This window comes from Notolepis coatsorum (assembly GCF_963971535.1).
Source record: "Notolepis coatsorum genome assembly, chromosome: 11".
NCBI lineage: Eukaryota > Metazoa > Chordata > Actinopteri > Aulopiformes > Paralepididae > Notolepis > Notolepis coatsorum.
Window position 1 is genome coordinate 125,173,503 of NC_140175.1, and position 18,237 is coordinate 125,191,739.

Here is an 18,237-nt window from a genome sequence, read left to right on the forward strand (position 1 = left end):
TTTGTGTCAGATTTGTGTTTGTATCTAGACCACATTGCTTAGCAGAGTTCAGTGATGTGAATGGAAACTGTCAAGTTGATCAACCGATTTTGAGTATCTGTAAGCCGGGCATGGGAGCAATTTTTTTTTAAGTAACTAAATAGTTACTTTTCACAGTAACACATTACTTTTGGGTGTAAGTAACTAGTAAAGTAACAGAGTTACTTTTGAAATGAGTAACTAGTAAAGTAACTGAGTTACTATTTTTCAGTAACTAGCACAACACTGGCTATAACCCAATGGACCTTGAAATGCCTCTGAACATGAACACAAAAATAGAAACAGTGTAATACAAATTGTAATATGTATGAATTACGTAAATCATAAAACTGGACGGAAAGTTTGAAGCTGCACTGGGGAGAAAACAATGTGATTGTGAATCAAAATCAATCTTTTTGAAGCAGAGAGAAGACATGTGAAGCTAGAGGAGACGTCTTGGTGTTCAGAGAGAAGGAGAGGAGACGTCTTGGTGTTCAGAGAGAAGGAGAGGAGACGTCTTGGTGTTCAGAGAGAAGGAGAGGAGACGTCTTGGTGTTCAGAGAGAAGAGACGTCTTGGTGTTCAGAGAGAAGGAGAGGAGACGTCTTGGTGTTCAGAGAGAAGGAGAGGAGACGTCTTGGTGTTCAGAGAGAAGGAGAGGAGACGTCTTGGTGTTCAGAGAGAAGGAGAGGAGACGTCTTGGTGTTCAGAGAGAAGGAGAGGAGACGTCTTGGTGTTCAGAGAGAAGGAGAAGAGACGTCTTGGTGTTCAGAGAGAAGGAGAGGAGACGTCTTGGTGTTCAGAGAGAAGGAGAGGAGACGTCTTGGTGTTCAGAGAGAAGGAGAGGAGACGTCTTGGTGTTCAGAGAGAAGGAGAGGAGACGTCTTGGTGTTCAGAGAGAAGGAGAGGAGACGTCTTGGTGTTCAGAGAGAAGGAGAGGAGACGTCTTGGTGTTCAGAGAGAAGGAGAGGAGACGTCTTGGTGTTCAGAGAGAAGGAGAGGAGACGTATTGGTGTTCAGAGAGAAGGAGAGGAGACGTCTTGGTGTTCAGAGAGAAGGAGAGGAGACGTCTTGGTGTTCAGAGAGAAGGAGAGGAGACGTCTTGGTGTTCAGAGAGAAGGAGAGGAGACGTCTTGGTGTTCAGAGAGAAGGAGAAGAGACGTCTTGGTGTTCAGAGAGAAGGAGAAGAGACGTATTGGTGTTCAGAGAGAAGGAGAGGAGACGTCTTGGTGTTCAGAGAGAAGGAGAAGAGACGTCTTGGTGTTCAGAGAGAAGGAGAGGAGACGTCTTGGTGTTCAGAGAGAAGGAGAGGAGACGTCTTGGTGTTCAGAGAGAAGGAGAGGAGACGTCTTGGTGTTCAGAGAGAAGGAGAGGAGACGTCTTGGTGTTCAGAGTGAAGGAGAAGAGACGTCTTGGTGTTCAGAGAGAAGGAGAAGAGACGTCTTGGTGTTCAGAGAGAAGGAGAGGAGACGTCTTGGTGTTCAGAGAGAAGGAGAGGAGACGTCTTGGTGTTCAGAGAGAAGGAGAGGAGACGTCTTGGTGTTCAGAGAGAAGGAGAGGAGACGTCTTGGTGTTCAGAGAGAAGGAGAAGAGACGTCTTGGTGTTCAGAGAGAAGGAGAGGAGACGTCTTGGTGTTCAGAGAGAAGAGACGTCTTGGTGTTCAGAGAGAAGAGACGTCTTGGTGTTCAGAGAGAAGGAGAGGAGACGTCTAGGGTTAGGGTTAAGACTGTTAGGGTTAGGGTTAAGACTGGTAACTCACCCACACAGTTCCTCTGGTCGGAGCTGAGCTGGAAGCCTGCGTTGCAGACGCACTGGAAGCTGCCGTCGGTGTTGAGGCAGCGGCCGCTGCGACACAGAACCCCGCTGTGGAGGCACTCGTCTATGTCTGCACAGGAAACCAGGGGTTAATACAACCTGCACTCGTCTATGTCTGCACAGGAAACCAGGGGTTAATACAACCTGCACTCGACTATGTCTGCACAGGAAACCAGGGGTTAATACAACCTGCACGTTCCAGTGCGTCTGCGTTTATTCCCTGATCGGAACCAAAGATCAACATCTTTTTCACTGACCTCTAAATAGTTGTCTGTGTGCCGAAATGTCTCTTTATAAAGAAACGTACCAGGGAGTTTCCCAACGATTATTATGGGATGGCCATCGACCAAAACATGACAGAAATACGCTGATACTACCGGTTAAAATTAGATTATAACGTGGTTTAACAATTTAGGTATACAATTGGTAGCATGCGTTTACCATGGCAGTACCAAGGTACATTACTTATACAGGCAGTACCACGGTACATTACTTATACAGGCAGTACCAAGGTACATTACTTATACAGTCAGTACCAAGGTACATTACTTATACAGGCAGTACCAAGGTACATTACTTATACAGGCAGTACCAAGGTACATTACTTATACAGGCAGTACCACGGTACATTACTTATACAGTCAGTACCAAGGTACATTACTTATACAGGCAGTACCAAGGTACATTACTTATACAGGCAGTACCAAGGTACATTACTTATACAGGCAGTACCACGGTACATTACTTATACAGTCAGTACCAAGGTACATTACTTATACAGTCAGTACCAAGGTACATTACTTATACAGGCAGTACCAAGGTACATTACTTATACAGGCAGTACCACGGTACATTACTTATACAGTCAGTACCAAGGTACATTACTTATACAGGCAGTACCAAGGTACATTACTTATACAGGCAGTACCACGGTACATTACTTATACAGGCAGTACCAAGGTACATTACTTATACAGCCAGTACCAAGGTACATTACTTATACAGTCAGTACCAAGGTACATTACTTATACAGTCAGTACCAAGGTACATTACTTATACAGTCAGTACCAAGGTACATTACTTATACAGTCAGTACCAAGGTACATTACTTATACAGGCAGTACCAATGTACATTACTTATACAGTCAGTACCAAGGTACATTACTTATACAGTCAGTACCAAGGTACATTACTTATACAGTCAGTACCAAGGTACATTACTTATACAGTCAGTACCAAGGTACATTACTTATACAGTCAGTACCAAGGTACATTACTTATACAGTCAGTACCAAGGTACATTACTTATACAGTCAGTACCAAGGTACATTACTTATACAGTCAGTACCAAGGTACATTACTTATACAGGCAGTACCAAGGTACATTACTTATACAGTCAGTACCAAGGTACATTACTTATACAGTCAGTACCAAGGTACATTACTTATACAGTCAGTACCAAGGTACATTACTTATACAACCAGTACCAAGGTACATTACTTATACAGTCAGTACCAAGGTACATTACTTATACAGGCAGTACCAAGGTACATTACTTATACAGTCAGTACCAAGGTACATTACTTATACAGGCAGTACCAAGGTACATTACTTATACAGTCAGTACCAAGGTACATTACTTATACAGGCAGTACCAAGGTACATTACTTATACAGTCAGTACCAAGGTACATTACTTATACAGTCAGTACCAAGGTACATTACTTATACAGTCAGTACCAAGGTACATTACTTGTATAGTCTATACAGTCAGCTACTATACAGTACAGTGTAGAATGGTGAGGTATAGCTTAGCTTGTGGTGCCACCTTGTGGTGGTGAGGTGCACTGAGGTGCATGGGATTGATGCCAATAAATATAAATAAATATAAAGTGGGTAAAGTGGGTGTTACAGTGTGTTGTTTATTTAAAGTGAGTGTGTGCGTGTGGATGTGTGTGTTGTGGGTGTATTTGATGGTCTGTTATTGTTCATTGAGCATCCAGATGGCCTGGGGATAGAAGCTCCTTCTGAGTCTCTCTGTGCTTGCCATGAGACTCCGGTATCGCTTGCCTGACCGCAGCAGTTCAAAGAGGCAGTTGTTTGGGTGGCTGGGGTCGTTGATTATTATATTAGCCTTCCCCCTGCACCGCTTGTTGTAAATGTCTTGGAGAGTGGGAAGCCTGTGTGTTCGGTTGAACGGGCCACTCTCTGTAGTCTGCTGTGGTCTTGTGCGGTGCTATTCCCAAACCAGGAGGTGATATTGCCAGTCAGGATGCTCTCTATTGTGCATGAGTAGAAGTTCTTGAGGATCTTCTGACTCACTTTGAACTTCCTTAGGCGCCTAAGGAAGTAGAGGCGTTGTCGTGCCTTCTTGATAACACTGTCAATGTGTGTGGTCCATGTCAAGTCCTCGGATATGTGGACTCCGAGGTACTTAAAACTGTTCACTCTCTCAACCGGTGCTCCGTCAATGCTGAGGGGGCTGTAGTCCCTGACCCCCGACATCCTAAAGTCCACAATCATCTCCTTTGTTTTGCTGACGTTCAGGGAGAGGCTGTTCTCTTGACACCATCCCGCTAGAACCTTTACCTCTTCCAGGTAGGCCCTCTCATCGTTTGCAGAGATCAGGCCCACCACTACTGTGTCGTCAGCAAATTTGATGATTGTGTTGTTGTGTTGTTGTGTTGTTGTTGTACATTATCTAACGTTAAAACGAACCTAAACTAACCTAAAGTTAGTTTAGGTTCGTGTTAACGTTAGATAATGTACCAAATAAACGTATTTCCGGTGCTTTAGACGTCGCTCTTTTATTTTGAAACCCTCCGACCGGAAGTAAAAATTATGCATCATTTTCTGCTTGTGTGTCCGGTTCTGTGTTTGTTGGTTTTAACGTTAGCTGTTGTATTAAATTAATTGATTGCTGTTTAACTTGTCCGTGTCCAGTCCTTTCGATTAGCCCCACCGTTCATTGTAAACAATGATGCATGTAATTATATTAACGTTACTGTGCTGTTGTAGCTATGTTAATAAATTCTGAATGGCATTAACGTTAGTTCAGTATGATAGCATTGAACGGCTCCACTTTGTTGAAATGTACATATAACTAGGGCTAATAGGATAACCACCGGTTAATTCGCGATTTTATATTGGTTTGTCATGACAAACTAATTACATAATCCAACATATGTGTAAGAAACTAACATATTCCAGTTAACGGTATATTTTTTTAATGATTCGTTACGGCGAAATCAATACTTCCATTTGTATAAATTACGTTAACTGAGGATAGTAGAGCAGAACTGGCGCAGAGAGAAATGTCAGTGGCCAATCAGATCGCAGAACCCAAACGCGGAACTGCAAGTGTGTTGGTAAAAGACTACACGCGTTCGGGCGATATGCAAATTGCAGGGGGTCCAGGTTGATGGGTAGGGAGGAACAGATGTAGCCCTTCACTAGCTTCTCAAAGCACTTCATGGCTATGGAGGTGAGAGCTACAGGGCGGTAGTCGTTGAGGCAAGCAGGCTTGGATTTTTTGGGTACAGGGATAATAGTGGACTTCTTCAGACAGGTGGGGATGACAGCCTGTTCCAAGGACAGGTTGTAGATGTCAGTGAATACCGGGGCCAGTTGGTCGGCACAGACTTTTAGGACGCGGCCGGGGATACCGTCCGGTCCTGCTGCCTTCCTGATATTCACTTTCTTAAAGGTCCGCCTCACCTCATGCTCTGTTACCCTGAACACTGAGTCTCCACCAGCAGTGGCTCCCCTCTCTATTGCAGTGGTCTGTAGGCTGATGTTGTTATTCACAGCCTCAAACCTCGCATAAAAGGTATTGAGCTCATTCGCCAGGGAGATATCATTGTTCAGCTTGGGAAAGGTGCCTTTGTAATCTGTCATCGTGCTGAGGCCCTGCCACATACCTCTGGAATCAAATTGAAGTTCCACCTTATCCCTGTATCGCCTTTTTTCCTCTATTACTGTCCTCCTTATGTTGTATTTCGCCGCCTTGTGCTCGTTCTTGTTGCCTGTCACGAGCCCAGCGGTGTAGGCTGAGGTGCACGCTTTCAGAGCCTCACGGACGTATTTATCTACCCAGGGCTTTTGGTTTGGGAAAACTCTAATTGTGGTGGAGAGGATTCTTTCTTCTACCAGAGTACTAACAAAGTCCACACTGTTTCAGTGTAGTCATTTATATGATCTGTGTTCTCACGGCACACGCTCCAGTCTGTGCACTCGAGGGCCTCTTGGAGCGTGTTCTCCCATTCTACAGACCAACGCTTCACTTCTCGCACGCTTCTTCACTTTGTTTGTACTTTGGCATAAGAAAGATGGCGTCATGATCAGATTTACCAAATGGACTAAGAGCCTGTGACTTGTACCCGTCCTTAAATTGCGAGTAGCAGTGGTCTAATATATTCTCGCCTCTGGTGGGACAAGTCACATACTGATGGAAATTCTGCAAAACTTTTTAAAGATTTGCCGTGTTGAAATCACCCACGACCACAATAGCAGCGTCAGCGTTAGCTGTTTGGAGTTTATTTACCTCGTCGTGTAGCTTAGAAGGCGCTTCCCCAGTGTTTGCTTGAGGTGGGATGTACACTCCAATCAAAATGACCAACGTTAATTCTCTCGGGGAGGAAGAATGGTCGACACTTGATGGTTATGTATTCCAGGTTTGGGGAGCAGTGGTTTGATCATTCCTTCACGTTGCCTGGATCGCACCATCCGTTGTTCAACATGAAAGCTATCCCACCACCTTTCTTCTTCCCTGAGTCTTCTTCGGTGAAGCAGTCACGAATGTCCCTTTGGAATTTAATCCTTGCTCTGATGTCATCCAGTTTATTCTCAATGGACTGAACGTTGGCCAGTAATATGCTGGGCAATGGTGTTTTATGCCTCCTGGATCGCAGTCTGTTTCAGATTCCAGCTCTTTTCCCTCGCCGTCTTCTCTGCATTGCTGGATTGTTGTTTCTCAGGATTTCACCCGGCCATTGTTGATCTTCGGCGAGCCGATCCAGAGAGCAGTCCAAGTGGTGAGTGTATTCTAATTAAGCATTACATCACGCAACGGAGTGTGTTATAGAAATTAGATCACGCCTATGGGAGGTTGTTAGGCCCGAGGCACAGCCGAGGATCGTTAGACCCCCATAGGCGTGGTCTAATTTGTATAACACACGACTTCAAGTGATGTAATGCGTTTATACAATGATCGAATTCACCCAACCTTATTGCTATACAATAAACACACAGTAATTGAAGCATAATGGAGATGTATTCACAAAACCATCCACAGAGAAAGTAGATCCAATAGTAGATTCACTAGTAGACACCAGAGGGAGCTCCAGAAACCATGTTAAACCCAGATTCGGCTCAAACAAGGGACTAAACGCCCTACCCACAGCTGTAAAGGAATGTGAATCACTACCCACTTTCAAAACCGCTCTCAAAGAGCACCTATGGGAGACTGGCCGCTGTAAATGTCCTAACCCAACCCCCTCCAATGTACAGTAAATGTCCTAACCCAATAATATACAAGACCCTTTTCTTGGGTTTCGTCGATAATCCAATGTACAGTTACATTGTACATTCGTTCAAAAGCTATTCATACTTCCATTTTTCTATCTATGGCGGATTGAGGGATCTGGGGTTTGGGGGGGGTAGGGAGGGTTTAAGGGGGGGAGTAGGGAGGGTTTGAGGGGGGTGGAGTAGGGAGGGTTTGAGGGGGGTGGAGTAGGGAGGGTTTGAGGAGGGGGGGTAGGGAGGGTTTGAGGGGGGGTAGGGAGGGTTTTAGGGGGGGTAGGGAGGGTTTGAGGGTGGGGGGTAGGGAGGGTTTGAGGGGGGGTAGGGAGGGTTTGAGGGTGGGGGGTAGGGAGGGTTTGAGGGGGGGTAGGGATGGTTTGAGGGGGGGGGGGTAGGGAGGGTTTGAGGGGGGGGAGTAGGGAGGGTTTGAGGGGGGTGGGGTAGGGAGGGTTTGAGGAGGAGGGAGTAGGGAGGGTTTGATGGGGGTAGGGTAGGGAGGGTTTGAGGTGGGGGGGTAGGGAGGGTTTGAGGAGGGGGGCGGAGTAGGGAGGGTTTGAGGGGGGGGGGGTAGGGAGGGTTTGAGGGGGGGGGGGGTAGGGAGGGTTTGAGGAGGGGGGTAGGGAGGGTTTGAGGAGGGGGGGGGTAGGGAGGGTTTGAGGAGGGGGGGGTAGGGAGGGTTTGAGGAGGGGGGGTAGGGAGGGTTTGAGGAGGGGGGGGGTAGGGAGGGTTTGAGGAGGGGGGGTAGGGAGGGTTTGAGGAGGGGGGGGGGTAGATGGCTGACTGTGGAGAAGAGGACTCTGTTGTTCCCTTTACCAGGGCTGATTGGAGAGGTTGGAGTAGGAGGAGGACTTGGCAGAGGAGAGTGCATTCTTGTAATGGTGAAGGTGGTCAGAGTACATGTGGGTGTGGTCTGAACTTCGCCATTCACCAATGTTGGCATTGTGCTTCAGAAAGGGTTTGGATTTCACATGCAATACATTAAAGAAGGAGTTGACATAACGTCTCACCAATGCAGGTCTGCTTCCCAGGAATCCTCTGGAAGCCGGCGTGACACTTGCAGTAGTAGGACCCAGCTGTGTTGACGCAGTCTCCACTGGTGCAGGGGTCAGACACACACTCGTCCAGGTCTGGAGAGGGGGAGCACAGGGGTCAGACACACACTCGTCCAGGTCTGGAGAGGGGGAGCACAGGGGTCAGACACAGACTCGTCCAGGTCTGGGGAGGGGGAGCACAGGGGTCAGACACAGACTCGTCCAGGTCTGGGGAGGGGGAGCACAGGGGTCAGACACACACTCGTCCAGGTCTGGAGAGGGGGAGCACAGGGGTCAGACACACACTCGTCCAGGTCTGGAGAGGGGGAGCACAGGGGTCAGACACAGACTCGTCCAGGTCTGGGGAGGGGGAGCACAGGGGTCAGACACAGACTCGTCCAGGTCTGGGGAGGGGGAGCACAGGGGTCAGACACACACTCGTCCAGGTCTGGGGAGGGGGAGCACAGGGGTCAGACACAGACTCGTCCAGGTCTGGGGAAGGGGAGCACAGGGGTCAGACACACACTCGTCCAGGTCTGGGGAGGGGGAGCACAGGGGTCAGACACAGACTCGTCCAGGTCTGGGGAGGGGGAGCACAGGGGTCAGACACAGACTCGTCCAAGTCTGGGAAGGGGGAGCACAGGGGTCAGACACAGACTCGTCCAAGTCTGGGAAGGGGGAGCACAGGGGTCAGACACACACTCGTCCAGGTCTGGGGAGGGGGAGCACAGGGGTCAGACACACACTCGTCCAGGTCTGGGGAGGGGGAGCACAGGGGTCAGACACACACTCGTCCAGGTCTGGGGAGGGGGAGCACAGGGGTCAGACACACACTCGTCCAGGTCTGGGGAGGGGGAGCACAGGGGTCAGACACACACTCGTCCAGGTCTGGGGAGGGGGAGCACAGGGGTCAGACACACACTCGTCCAGGTCTGGGGAGGGGGAGCACAGGGGTCAGACACACACTCGTCCAGGTCTGGGGAGGGGGAGGGGGGCACAGGGGTCAGACACACACTCGTCCAGGTCTGGGGAGGGGGAGCACAGGGGTCAGACACACACTCGTCCAGGTCTGGGGAGGGGGAGCACAGGGGTCAGACACACACTCGTCCAGGTCTGGGGAGGGGGAGCACAGGGGTCAGACACACACTCGTCCAGGTCTGGGGAGGGGGAGCACAGGGGTCAGACACACACTCGTCCAGGTCTGGGGAGGGGGGGCACAGTTGTGTTGAGTTGTGTTGTGTTGAGTTGTGTTGTGTTGAGTTGTGTTGAGTTGTGTTGTTGAGTTGTGTTGTTGAGTTGTGTTGTGTTGTGTTGAGTTGTGTTGAGTTGTGTTGAGTTGTGTTGTTGAGTTGTGTTGTTGAGTTGTGTTGTGTTGTGTTGAGTTGTGTTGAGTTGTGTTGAGTTGTGTTGAGTTGTGTTGTGTTGAGTTGTGTTGAGTTGTGTTGAGTTGTGTTGTTGAGTTGTGTTGTTGAGTTGTGTTGTTGTGTTGTGTTGAGTTGTGTTGAGTTGTGTTGTGTTGAGTTGAGTTGTGTTGAGTTGTGTTGAGTTGTGTTGAGTTGTGTTGAGTTGTGTTGAGTTGTGTTGTGTTGAGTTGAGTTGTGTTGAGTTGTGTTGTGTTGAGTTGTGTTGAGTTGTGTTGAGTTGTGTTGAGTTGTGTTGTTGAGTTGTGTTGAGTTGTGTTGTGTTGTGTTGAGTTTTGTTGTGTTGAGTTGTGTTGAGTTGAGTTGGGTTGTGTTGTGTTGAGTTGTGTTGAGTTGTTGAGTTGTGTTGAGTTGTGTTGAGTTGAGTTGTGTTGAGTTGTGTTGTGTTGAGTTGTGTTGAGTTGTGTTGAGTTGAGTTGTGTTGAGTTGTGTTGTGTTGTGTTGAGTTGTGTTGTGTTGTTGAGTTGTGTTGAGTTGTGTTGAGTTGTGTTGTTGAGTTGTGTTGTTGAGTTGTGTTGTGTTGTTGAGTTGTGTTGAGTTGTGTTGAGTTGTGTTGTGTTGTGTTGAGTTGTGTTGTTGAGTTGTGTTGTGTTGAGTTGTGTTGTGTTGAGTTGAGTTGTGTTGTTGAGTTGTGTTGTGTTGAGTTGTGTTGAGTTGTGTTGTGTTGTTGAGTTGTGTTGTGTTGTTGAGTTGTGTTGAGTTGAGTTGTGTTGTGTTGAGTTGTGTTGAGTTGTGTTGAGTTGTGTTGAGTTGAGTTGTGTTGAGTTGTTGTGTTGAGTTGAGTTGTGTTGTGTTGAGTTGTGTTGTGTTGTTGTGTTGAGTTGTGTTGAGTTGTGTTGTGTTGAGTTGTGTTGTGTTGAGTTGTGTTGTTGAGTTGTGTTGTGTTGTTGTGTTGAGTTGAGTTGTTGAGTTGTGTTGAGTTGAGTTGTGTTGTGTTGAGTTGTTGTGTTGTTGAGTTGTGTTGTGTTGAGTTGTGTTGTTGAGTTGTGTTGTTGAGTTGTGTTGAGTTGTGTTGTGTTGAGTTGTGTTGTGTTGAGTTGTGTTGAGTTGAGTTGTGTTGTGTTGAGTTGTGTTGAGTTGTGTTGAGTTGTGTTGAGTTGTGTTGTTGAGTTGTGTTGAGTTGAGTTGTGTTGAGTTGTGTTGTGTTGTGTTGAGTTGTGTTGAGTTGTGTTGAGTTGTTGAGTTGTGTTGAGTTGTGTTGAGTTGTGTTGAGTTGAGTTGTGTTGAGTTGTGTTGAGTTGTGTTGTGTTGAGTTGTGTTGTTGAGTTGTGTTGTGTTGTTGTGTTGAGTTGTGTTGAGTTGTGTTGTGTTGAGTTGTGTTGAGTTGTGTTGTGTTGTTGAGTTGTGTTGTTGTGTTGAGTTGAGTTGTTGAGTTGTGTTGAGTTGAGTTGTGTTGAGTTGTGTTGTTGAGTTGTGTTGTGTTGAGTTGTGTTGTGTTATTGAGTTGTGTTGTTGAGTTGTGTTGTGTTGAGTTGTGTTGAGTTGTGTTGAGTTGTGTTGAGTTGTTGTGTTGAGTTGTGTTGTGTTGTGTTGAGTTGTGTTGAGTTGTGTTGAGTTGTGTTGAGTTGTGTTGTTGAGTTGAGTTGAGTTGAGTTGTGTTGAGTTGTTGAGTTGTGTTGTGTTGAGTTGTGTTGTGTTGTTGAGTTGTGTTGAGTTGAGTTGTTGAGTTGAGTTGTGTTGAGTTGTGTTGAGTTGTGTTGAGTTGTGTTGAGCTGAGTTGAGTTGTTGAGTTGTGTTGTGATGAGTTGTGTTGTGTTGTTGAGTTGTGTTGTGTTGAGTTGAGTTGTTGAGTTGAGTTGTGTTGAGTTGTGTTGAGTTGTGTTGAGTTGTGTTGAGTTGTGTTGAGTTGTGTTGTGTTGTGTTGAGTTGAGAGTTGAGTTGTTGAGTTGTTGAGTTGAGTTGAGGTGTGTTGAGTTGAGTTGTGTTGTTGAGTTGTTGAGTTGAGTTGAGTTGAGTTGAGTTATGTTGAGTTGTGTTGTGTTGAGTTGTGTTGAGTTGTTGAGTTGTGTTGTGTTGTGTTGAGTTGTGTTGAGTTGTTGAGTTGAGTTGAGTTGTGTTGAGTTGTGTTGAGTTGTGTTGAGTTGTGTTGAGTTGTGTTGTGTTGAGTTGAGTTGTGTTGAGTTGTGTTGAGTTGTGTTGTGTTGAGTTGTGTTGAGTTGTGTTGAGTTGTTGAGTTGTGTTGTGTTGAGTTGTGTTGTGTTGTGTTGTTGAGTTGTGTTGAGTTGTTGAGTTGAGTTGAGTTGTGTTGAGTTGTGTTGAGTTGAGTTGTGTTGAGTTGTGTTGAGTTGTTGAGTTGAGTTGAGTTGTGTTGTTGAGTTGAGTTGTTGAGTTGAGTTGAGTTGAGTTGTGTTGAGTTGTTGAGTTGAGTTGTGTTGAGTTGTGTTGAGTTGAGTTGTGTTGTGTTGTTGAGTTGTGTTGAGTTGTTGAGTTGAGTTGTGTTGAGTTTTTGAGTTGTGTTGAGTTGTGTTGAGTTGTGTTGTTGAGTTGTTGAGTTGAGTTGAGTTGTGTTGAGTTGTGTTGTGTTGAGTTGTGTTGAGTTGAGTTGTGTTGAGTTGTTGAGTTATGTTGTGTTGTGTTGAGTTGTGTTGTGTTGTTGAGTTGTGTTGTGTTGAGTTGAGTTGTTGAGTTGAGTTGTGTTGAGTTGTGTTGAGTTGTGTTGTTGAGTTGAGTTGTGTTGTGTTGAGTTGTGTTGAGTTGAGTTGTGTTGAGTTGTTGAGTTGTGTTGTGTTGTGTTGAGTTGTGTTGTGTTGTTGAGTTGTGTTGAGTTGTTGAGTTGAGTTGAGTTGTTGAGTTGTGTTGAGTTGTGTTGAGTTGTGTTGTGTTGAGTTGTGTTGAGTTGTGTTGTGTTGAGTTGTGTTGTTGAGTTGAGTTGAGTTGAGTTGTGTTGAGTTGTTGAGTTGTGTTGTGTTGAGTTGTGTTGTGTTGTTGAGTTGTGTTGTGTTGTGTTGAGTTGAGTTGTTGAGTTGAGTTGTGTTGAGTTGTGTTGAGTTGTGTTGAGTTGTGTTGAGCTGAGTTTAGTTGTTGAGTTGTGTTGTGATGAGTTGTGTTGTGTTGTTGAGTTGTGTTGTGTTGAGTTGAGTTGTTGAGTTGAGTTGTGTTGAGTTGTGTTGAGTTGTGTTGAGTTGTGTTGAGTTGTGTTGTGTTGTGTTGAGAGTTGAGTTGTTGAGTTGTTGTGTTGAGTTGAGTTGAGTTGAGTTGAGTTGTGTTGAGTTGTGTTGTGTTGAGTTGTGTTGAGTTGTTGAGTTGTGTTGTGTTGAGTTGTGTTGTGTTGAGTTGTGTTGAGTTGTGTTGAGTAGTGTTGTGTTGTGTTGAGTTGTGTTGAGTTGAGTTGTGTTGAGTTGTGTTGTGTTGAGTTGTGTTGAGTTGAGTTGTGTTGAGTTGTTGAGTTGTGTTGTGTTGAGTTGTGTTGTGTTGTGTTGTTGAGTTGTGTTGAGTTGTTGAGTTGAGTTGTGTTGAGTTGTGTTGAGTTGTGTTGAGTTGTGTTGAGTTGTTGAGTTGAGTTGAGTTGTGTTGTTGAGTTGAGTTGTTGAGTTGTGTTGAGTTGTGTTGTGTTGAGTTGTGTTGAGTTGAGTTATGTTGAGTTGTTGAGTTGTTGAGTTGAGTTGTGTTGAGTTGTGTTGAGTTGAGTTGTGTTGTGTTGTTGAGTTGAGTTGTGTTGAGTTTTTGAGTTGTGTTGAGTTGTGTTGAGTTGTGTTGTTGAGTTGTTGAGTTGAGTTGTGTTGAGTTGTGTTGTGTTGAGTTGAGTTGTTGAGTTGTGTTGTGTTGTGTTGAGTTGTGTTGTGTTGTTGTGTTGTGTTGTGTTGAGTTGTTGAGTTGAGTTGTGTTGAGTTGTGTTGAGTTGTGTTGAGTTGAGTTGTTGAGTTGTGTTGAGTTGAGTTTAGTTGTGTTGTTGAGTTGTGTTGAGTTGAGTTGTTGAGTTGTGTTGAGTTGTGTTGAGTTGTGTTGAGTTGTGTTGAGTTGTGTTGTGTTGAGTTGTGTTGAGTTGTGTTGAGTTGTGTTGAGTTGTGTTGAGTTGTGTTGAGTTGTGTTGAGTTGTGTTGTGTTGAGTTGAGTTGTTGAGTTGTTGAGCTACCCAGCTAACACATATATTTACGTTGTCTCATTACTGTTGAATAATGTGATCTGTCTCTATTCAGGGTTAACCCTAACACTGTCCCTATTCAGGGTTAACCCTAACACTGTCTCTATTCAGGGTTAACCCTAACACTGTCCCTATTCAGGGGTAACCCTAACACTGTCCCTATTCAGGGTTAACCCTAACACTGCCCCTATTCAGGGTTAACCCTAACACTGTCCCTATTCAGGGTTAACCCTAACACTGTCTCTATTCAGGGTTAACCCTAACACTGTCCATATTCAGGGTTAACCCTAACACTGTCTCTATTCAGGGTTAACCCTAACACTGTCTCTATTCAGGGTTAACCCTAACACTGTCCCTATTCAGGGTTAACCCTAACACTGTCTCTATTCAGGGTTAACCCTAACACTGTCTCTATTCAGGGTTAACCCTAACACTGTCCCTATTCAGGGTTAACCCTAACACTGTCCATATTCAGGGTTAACCCTAACACTGTCTCTATTCAGGGTTAACCCTAACACTGTCTCTGTTCAGGGTTAACCCTAACACTGTCTCTATTCAGGGTTAACCCTAACACTGTCCCTATTCAGGGTTAACCCTAACACTGTCTCTATTCAGGGTTAACCCTAACACTGTCTCTATTCAGGGTTAACCCTAACACTGTCCCTATTCAGGGTTAACCCTAACACTGTCCCTATTCAGGGTTAACCCTAACACTGTCTCTATTCAGAGTTAACCCTAACACTGTCCCTATTCAGGGTTAACCCTAACACTGTCTCTATTCAGGGTTAACCCTAACACTGTCGCTATTCAGGGTTAACCCTAACACTGTCTCTATTCAGGGTTAACCCTAACACTGCCTCTATTCAGGGTTAACCCTAACACTGTCCATATTCAGAGTTAACCCTAACACCGTCCCTATTCAGGGTTAACCCTAACACTGTCCCTATTCAGGGTTAACCCTAACACTGTCCCTATTCAGGGTTAACCCTAACACTGTCTCTATTCAGGGTTAACCCTAACACTGTCGCTATTCAGGGTTAACCCTAACACTGTCTCTATTCAGGGTTAACCCTAACACTGTCCCTATTCAGGGTTAACCCTAACACTGTCTCTATTCAGGGTTAACCCTAACACTGTCTCTATTCAGGGTTAACCCTAACACTGTCTCTATTCAGGGTTAACCCTAACACTGTCCCTATTCAGGGTTAACCCTAACACTGTCCCTATTCAGGGTTAACCCTAACATTGTCTCTATTCAGGGTTAACCCTAACACTGTCTCTGTTCAGGGTTAACCCTAACACTGTCTCTATTCAGGGTTAACCCTAACACTGTCTCTATTCAGGGTTAACCCTAACACTGTCTCTGTTCAGGGTTAACCCTAACACTGTCCCTATTCAGGGTTAACCCTAACACTGTCTCTATTCAGGGTTAACCCTAACACTGTCTCTATTCAGGGTTAACCCTAACACTGTCTCTATTCAGGGTTAACCCTAACACTGTCTCTATTCAGGGTTAACCCTAACACTGTCTCTATTCAGGGTTAACCCTAACACTGTCCCTATTCAGGGTTAACCCTAACACTGTCCCTATTCAGGGTTAACCCTAACACTGTCTCTATTCAGGGTTAACCCTAACACTGTCCCTATGCAGGGTTAACCCTAACACTGTCCCTATGCAGGGTTAACCCTAACACTGTCCCTATTCAGGGTTAACCCTAACACTGTCCCTATTCAGGGTTAACCCTAACACTGTCTCTATTCAGGGTTAACCCTAACACTGTCCCTATTCAGGGTTAACCCTAACACTGTCCCTATTCAAGGTTAACCCTAACACTGTCTCTATTCAGGGTTAACCCTAACACTGTCCCTATTCAGGGTTAACCCTAACACTGTCGCTATTCAGGGTTAACCCTAACACTGTCTCTATTCAGGGTTAACCCTAACACTGTCTCTATTCAGGGTTAACCCTAACACTGTCCCTATTCAGGGTTAACCCTAACACTGTCCCTATTCAGGGTTAACCCTAACACTGTCCCTATTCAGGGTTAACCCTAACACTGTCCCTATTCAGGGTTAACCCTAACACTGTCCATATTCAGGGTTAACCCTAACACTGTCTCTATTCAGGGTTAACCCTAACACTGTCTCTAGTCAGGGTTAACCCTAACACTGTCTCTATTCAGGGTTAACCCTAACACTGTCTCTATTCAGGGTTAACCCTAACACTGTCATATTCAGGGTTAACCCAAACACTGTCTCTATTCAGGGTTAACCCTAACACTGTCCCTATTCAGGGTTAACCCTAACATTGTCTCTATTCAGGGTTAACCCTAACACTGTCTCTGTTCAGGGTTAACCCTAACACTGTCTCTATTCAGGGTTAACCCTAACACTGTCTCTATTCAGGGTTAACCCTAACACTGTCTCTGTTCAGGGTTAACCCTAACACTGTCCCTATTCAGGGTTAACCCTAACACTGTCTCTATTCAGGGTTAACCCTAACACTGTCTCTATTCAGGGTTAACCCTAACACTGTCTCTATTCAGGGTTAACCCTAACACTGTCTCTATTCAGGGTTAACCCTAACACTGTCCCTATTCAGGGTTAACCCTAACACTGTCCCTATTCAGGGTTAACCCTAACACTGTCCCTATTCAGGGTTAACCCTAACACTGTCTCTGTCCAGGGTTAACCCTAACACTGTCCCTATTCAGGGTTAACCCTAACACTGTCTCTATTCAGGGTTAACCCTAACACTGTCTCTATTCAGAGTTAACCCTAACACTGTCCCTATTCAGGGTTAACCCTAACACTGTCTCTATTCAGAGTTAACCCTAACACTGTCTCTATTCAGGGTTAACCCTAACACTGTCTCTATTCAGAGTTAACCCTAACACTGTCTCTATTCAGGGTTAACCCTAACACTGTCCCTATTCAGGGTTAACCCTAACACCGACCCTATTCAGGGTTAACCCTAACACTGTCCCTATTCAGGGTTAACCCTAACACTGTCTATATTCAGGGTTCAGGCTAATAATAAGGAGGATATATGATTTCTCTGATCAGGCTAATAATAAGGTAGGATATATGTTTTCTCTGATCAGGCTAATAATAAGGAGGATATATGTTTTCTCTGATCAGGCTAATAATAAGGAGGATATATGTTTTCTCTGATCAGGCTAATAATAAGGAGGATATATGTTTTCTCTGATCAGGCTAATAATAAGGTAGGATATATGTTTTCTCTGATCAGGCTAATAATAAGGAGGATATATGTTTTCTCTGATCAGGCTAATAATAAGGTAGGATATATGTTTTCTCTGATCAGGCTAATAATAAGGAGGATATATGTTTTCTCTGATCAGGCTAATAATAAGGTAGGATATATGTTTTCTCTGATCAGACTAATAATAAGGAGGATATATGTTTTCTCTGATCAGACTAATAATAAGGTAGGATATATGTTTTCTCTGATCAGACTAATAATAAGGAGGATATATGTTTTCTCTGATCAGGCCTCTGTGGCCTCCATTTATGCCACACAAATCCGGCGGAAAGGGGAAAATGTGATCAGGGACCCTTCTCACCCTGCTTACGACCTCTTTAACCCCCTTCCCTCTGGCAGAAGACTCCAAAGTCTCAGGTGCAGGACATCCCGTTTTAAAAACAGTACATATCCCGAGGCTGTCCGTCACCTGAACTCGAGTACAAATGTTCAGGCACTTTGCACAACAAGGGCTAGCACCAGCCGACATGCACTTTAAGGCAATATGCACTTTAAAACTGGAACACTGAGCAATTTATTTTAGGTACTGTCGCATTTTTTTCTTTTTAATTGTTTGTGTAAAACTCTTTATTGTGGGGATTGTAATCTTGTGTTTTTATATTGTATTCTTGTGTTTTTATATTGTATGTTTTTAACATTGTCTGTACTGTATGTGGCACCAAGACAAATCCCAATCAACAGTGTTGAAATGGCAATAAAGTTTCTATCTATCTATCTATCTATCTATCTAATAATAAGGAGGATATATGTTTTCTCTGATCAGACTAATAATAAGAGGATATATGTTTTCTCTGATCAGACTAATAATAAGAGGATATATGTTTTCTCTGATCAGGCTAATAATAAGGTAGGATATATGTTTTCTCTGATCAGGCTAATAATAAGGAGGATATATGTTTTTTCTGATCAGACTAATAATAAGGAGGATATGTGTTTTCTCTGATCAGACTAATAATAAGGAGGATATATGTTGTCTCTGATCAGGCTAATAATAAGAGGATGTATGTTTTCTCTGATCAGACTAATAATAAGAGGATATATGTTTTCTCTGATCAGACTAATAAT

The 18,237-nt window shown here is 44.7% G+C and overlaps 1 protein-coding gene across 1 annotated transcript in view; it reads right to left on the reverse strand.

Moving 5' to 3' along the window:
• The window catches only part of LOC311237265 (fibrillin-2-like), a gene marked incomplete at its 5' end in the record, with an annotated part of 361,408 nt that overhangs the window by 153,489 nt on the left and 189,682 nt on the right, over positions 1–18,237 (reverse strand). Inside the window, 2 exon segments of the mRNA XM_084325071.1 lie at positions 1,778–1,903; positions 8,361–8,480. Of these exon segments, the coding sequence (XP_084181197.1) occupies positions 1,778–1,903; positions 8,361–8,480 (246 nt within the window).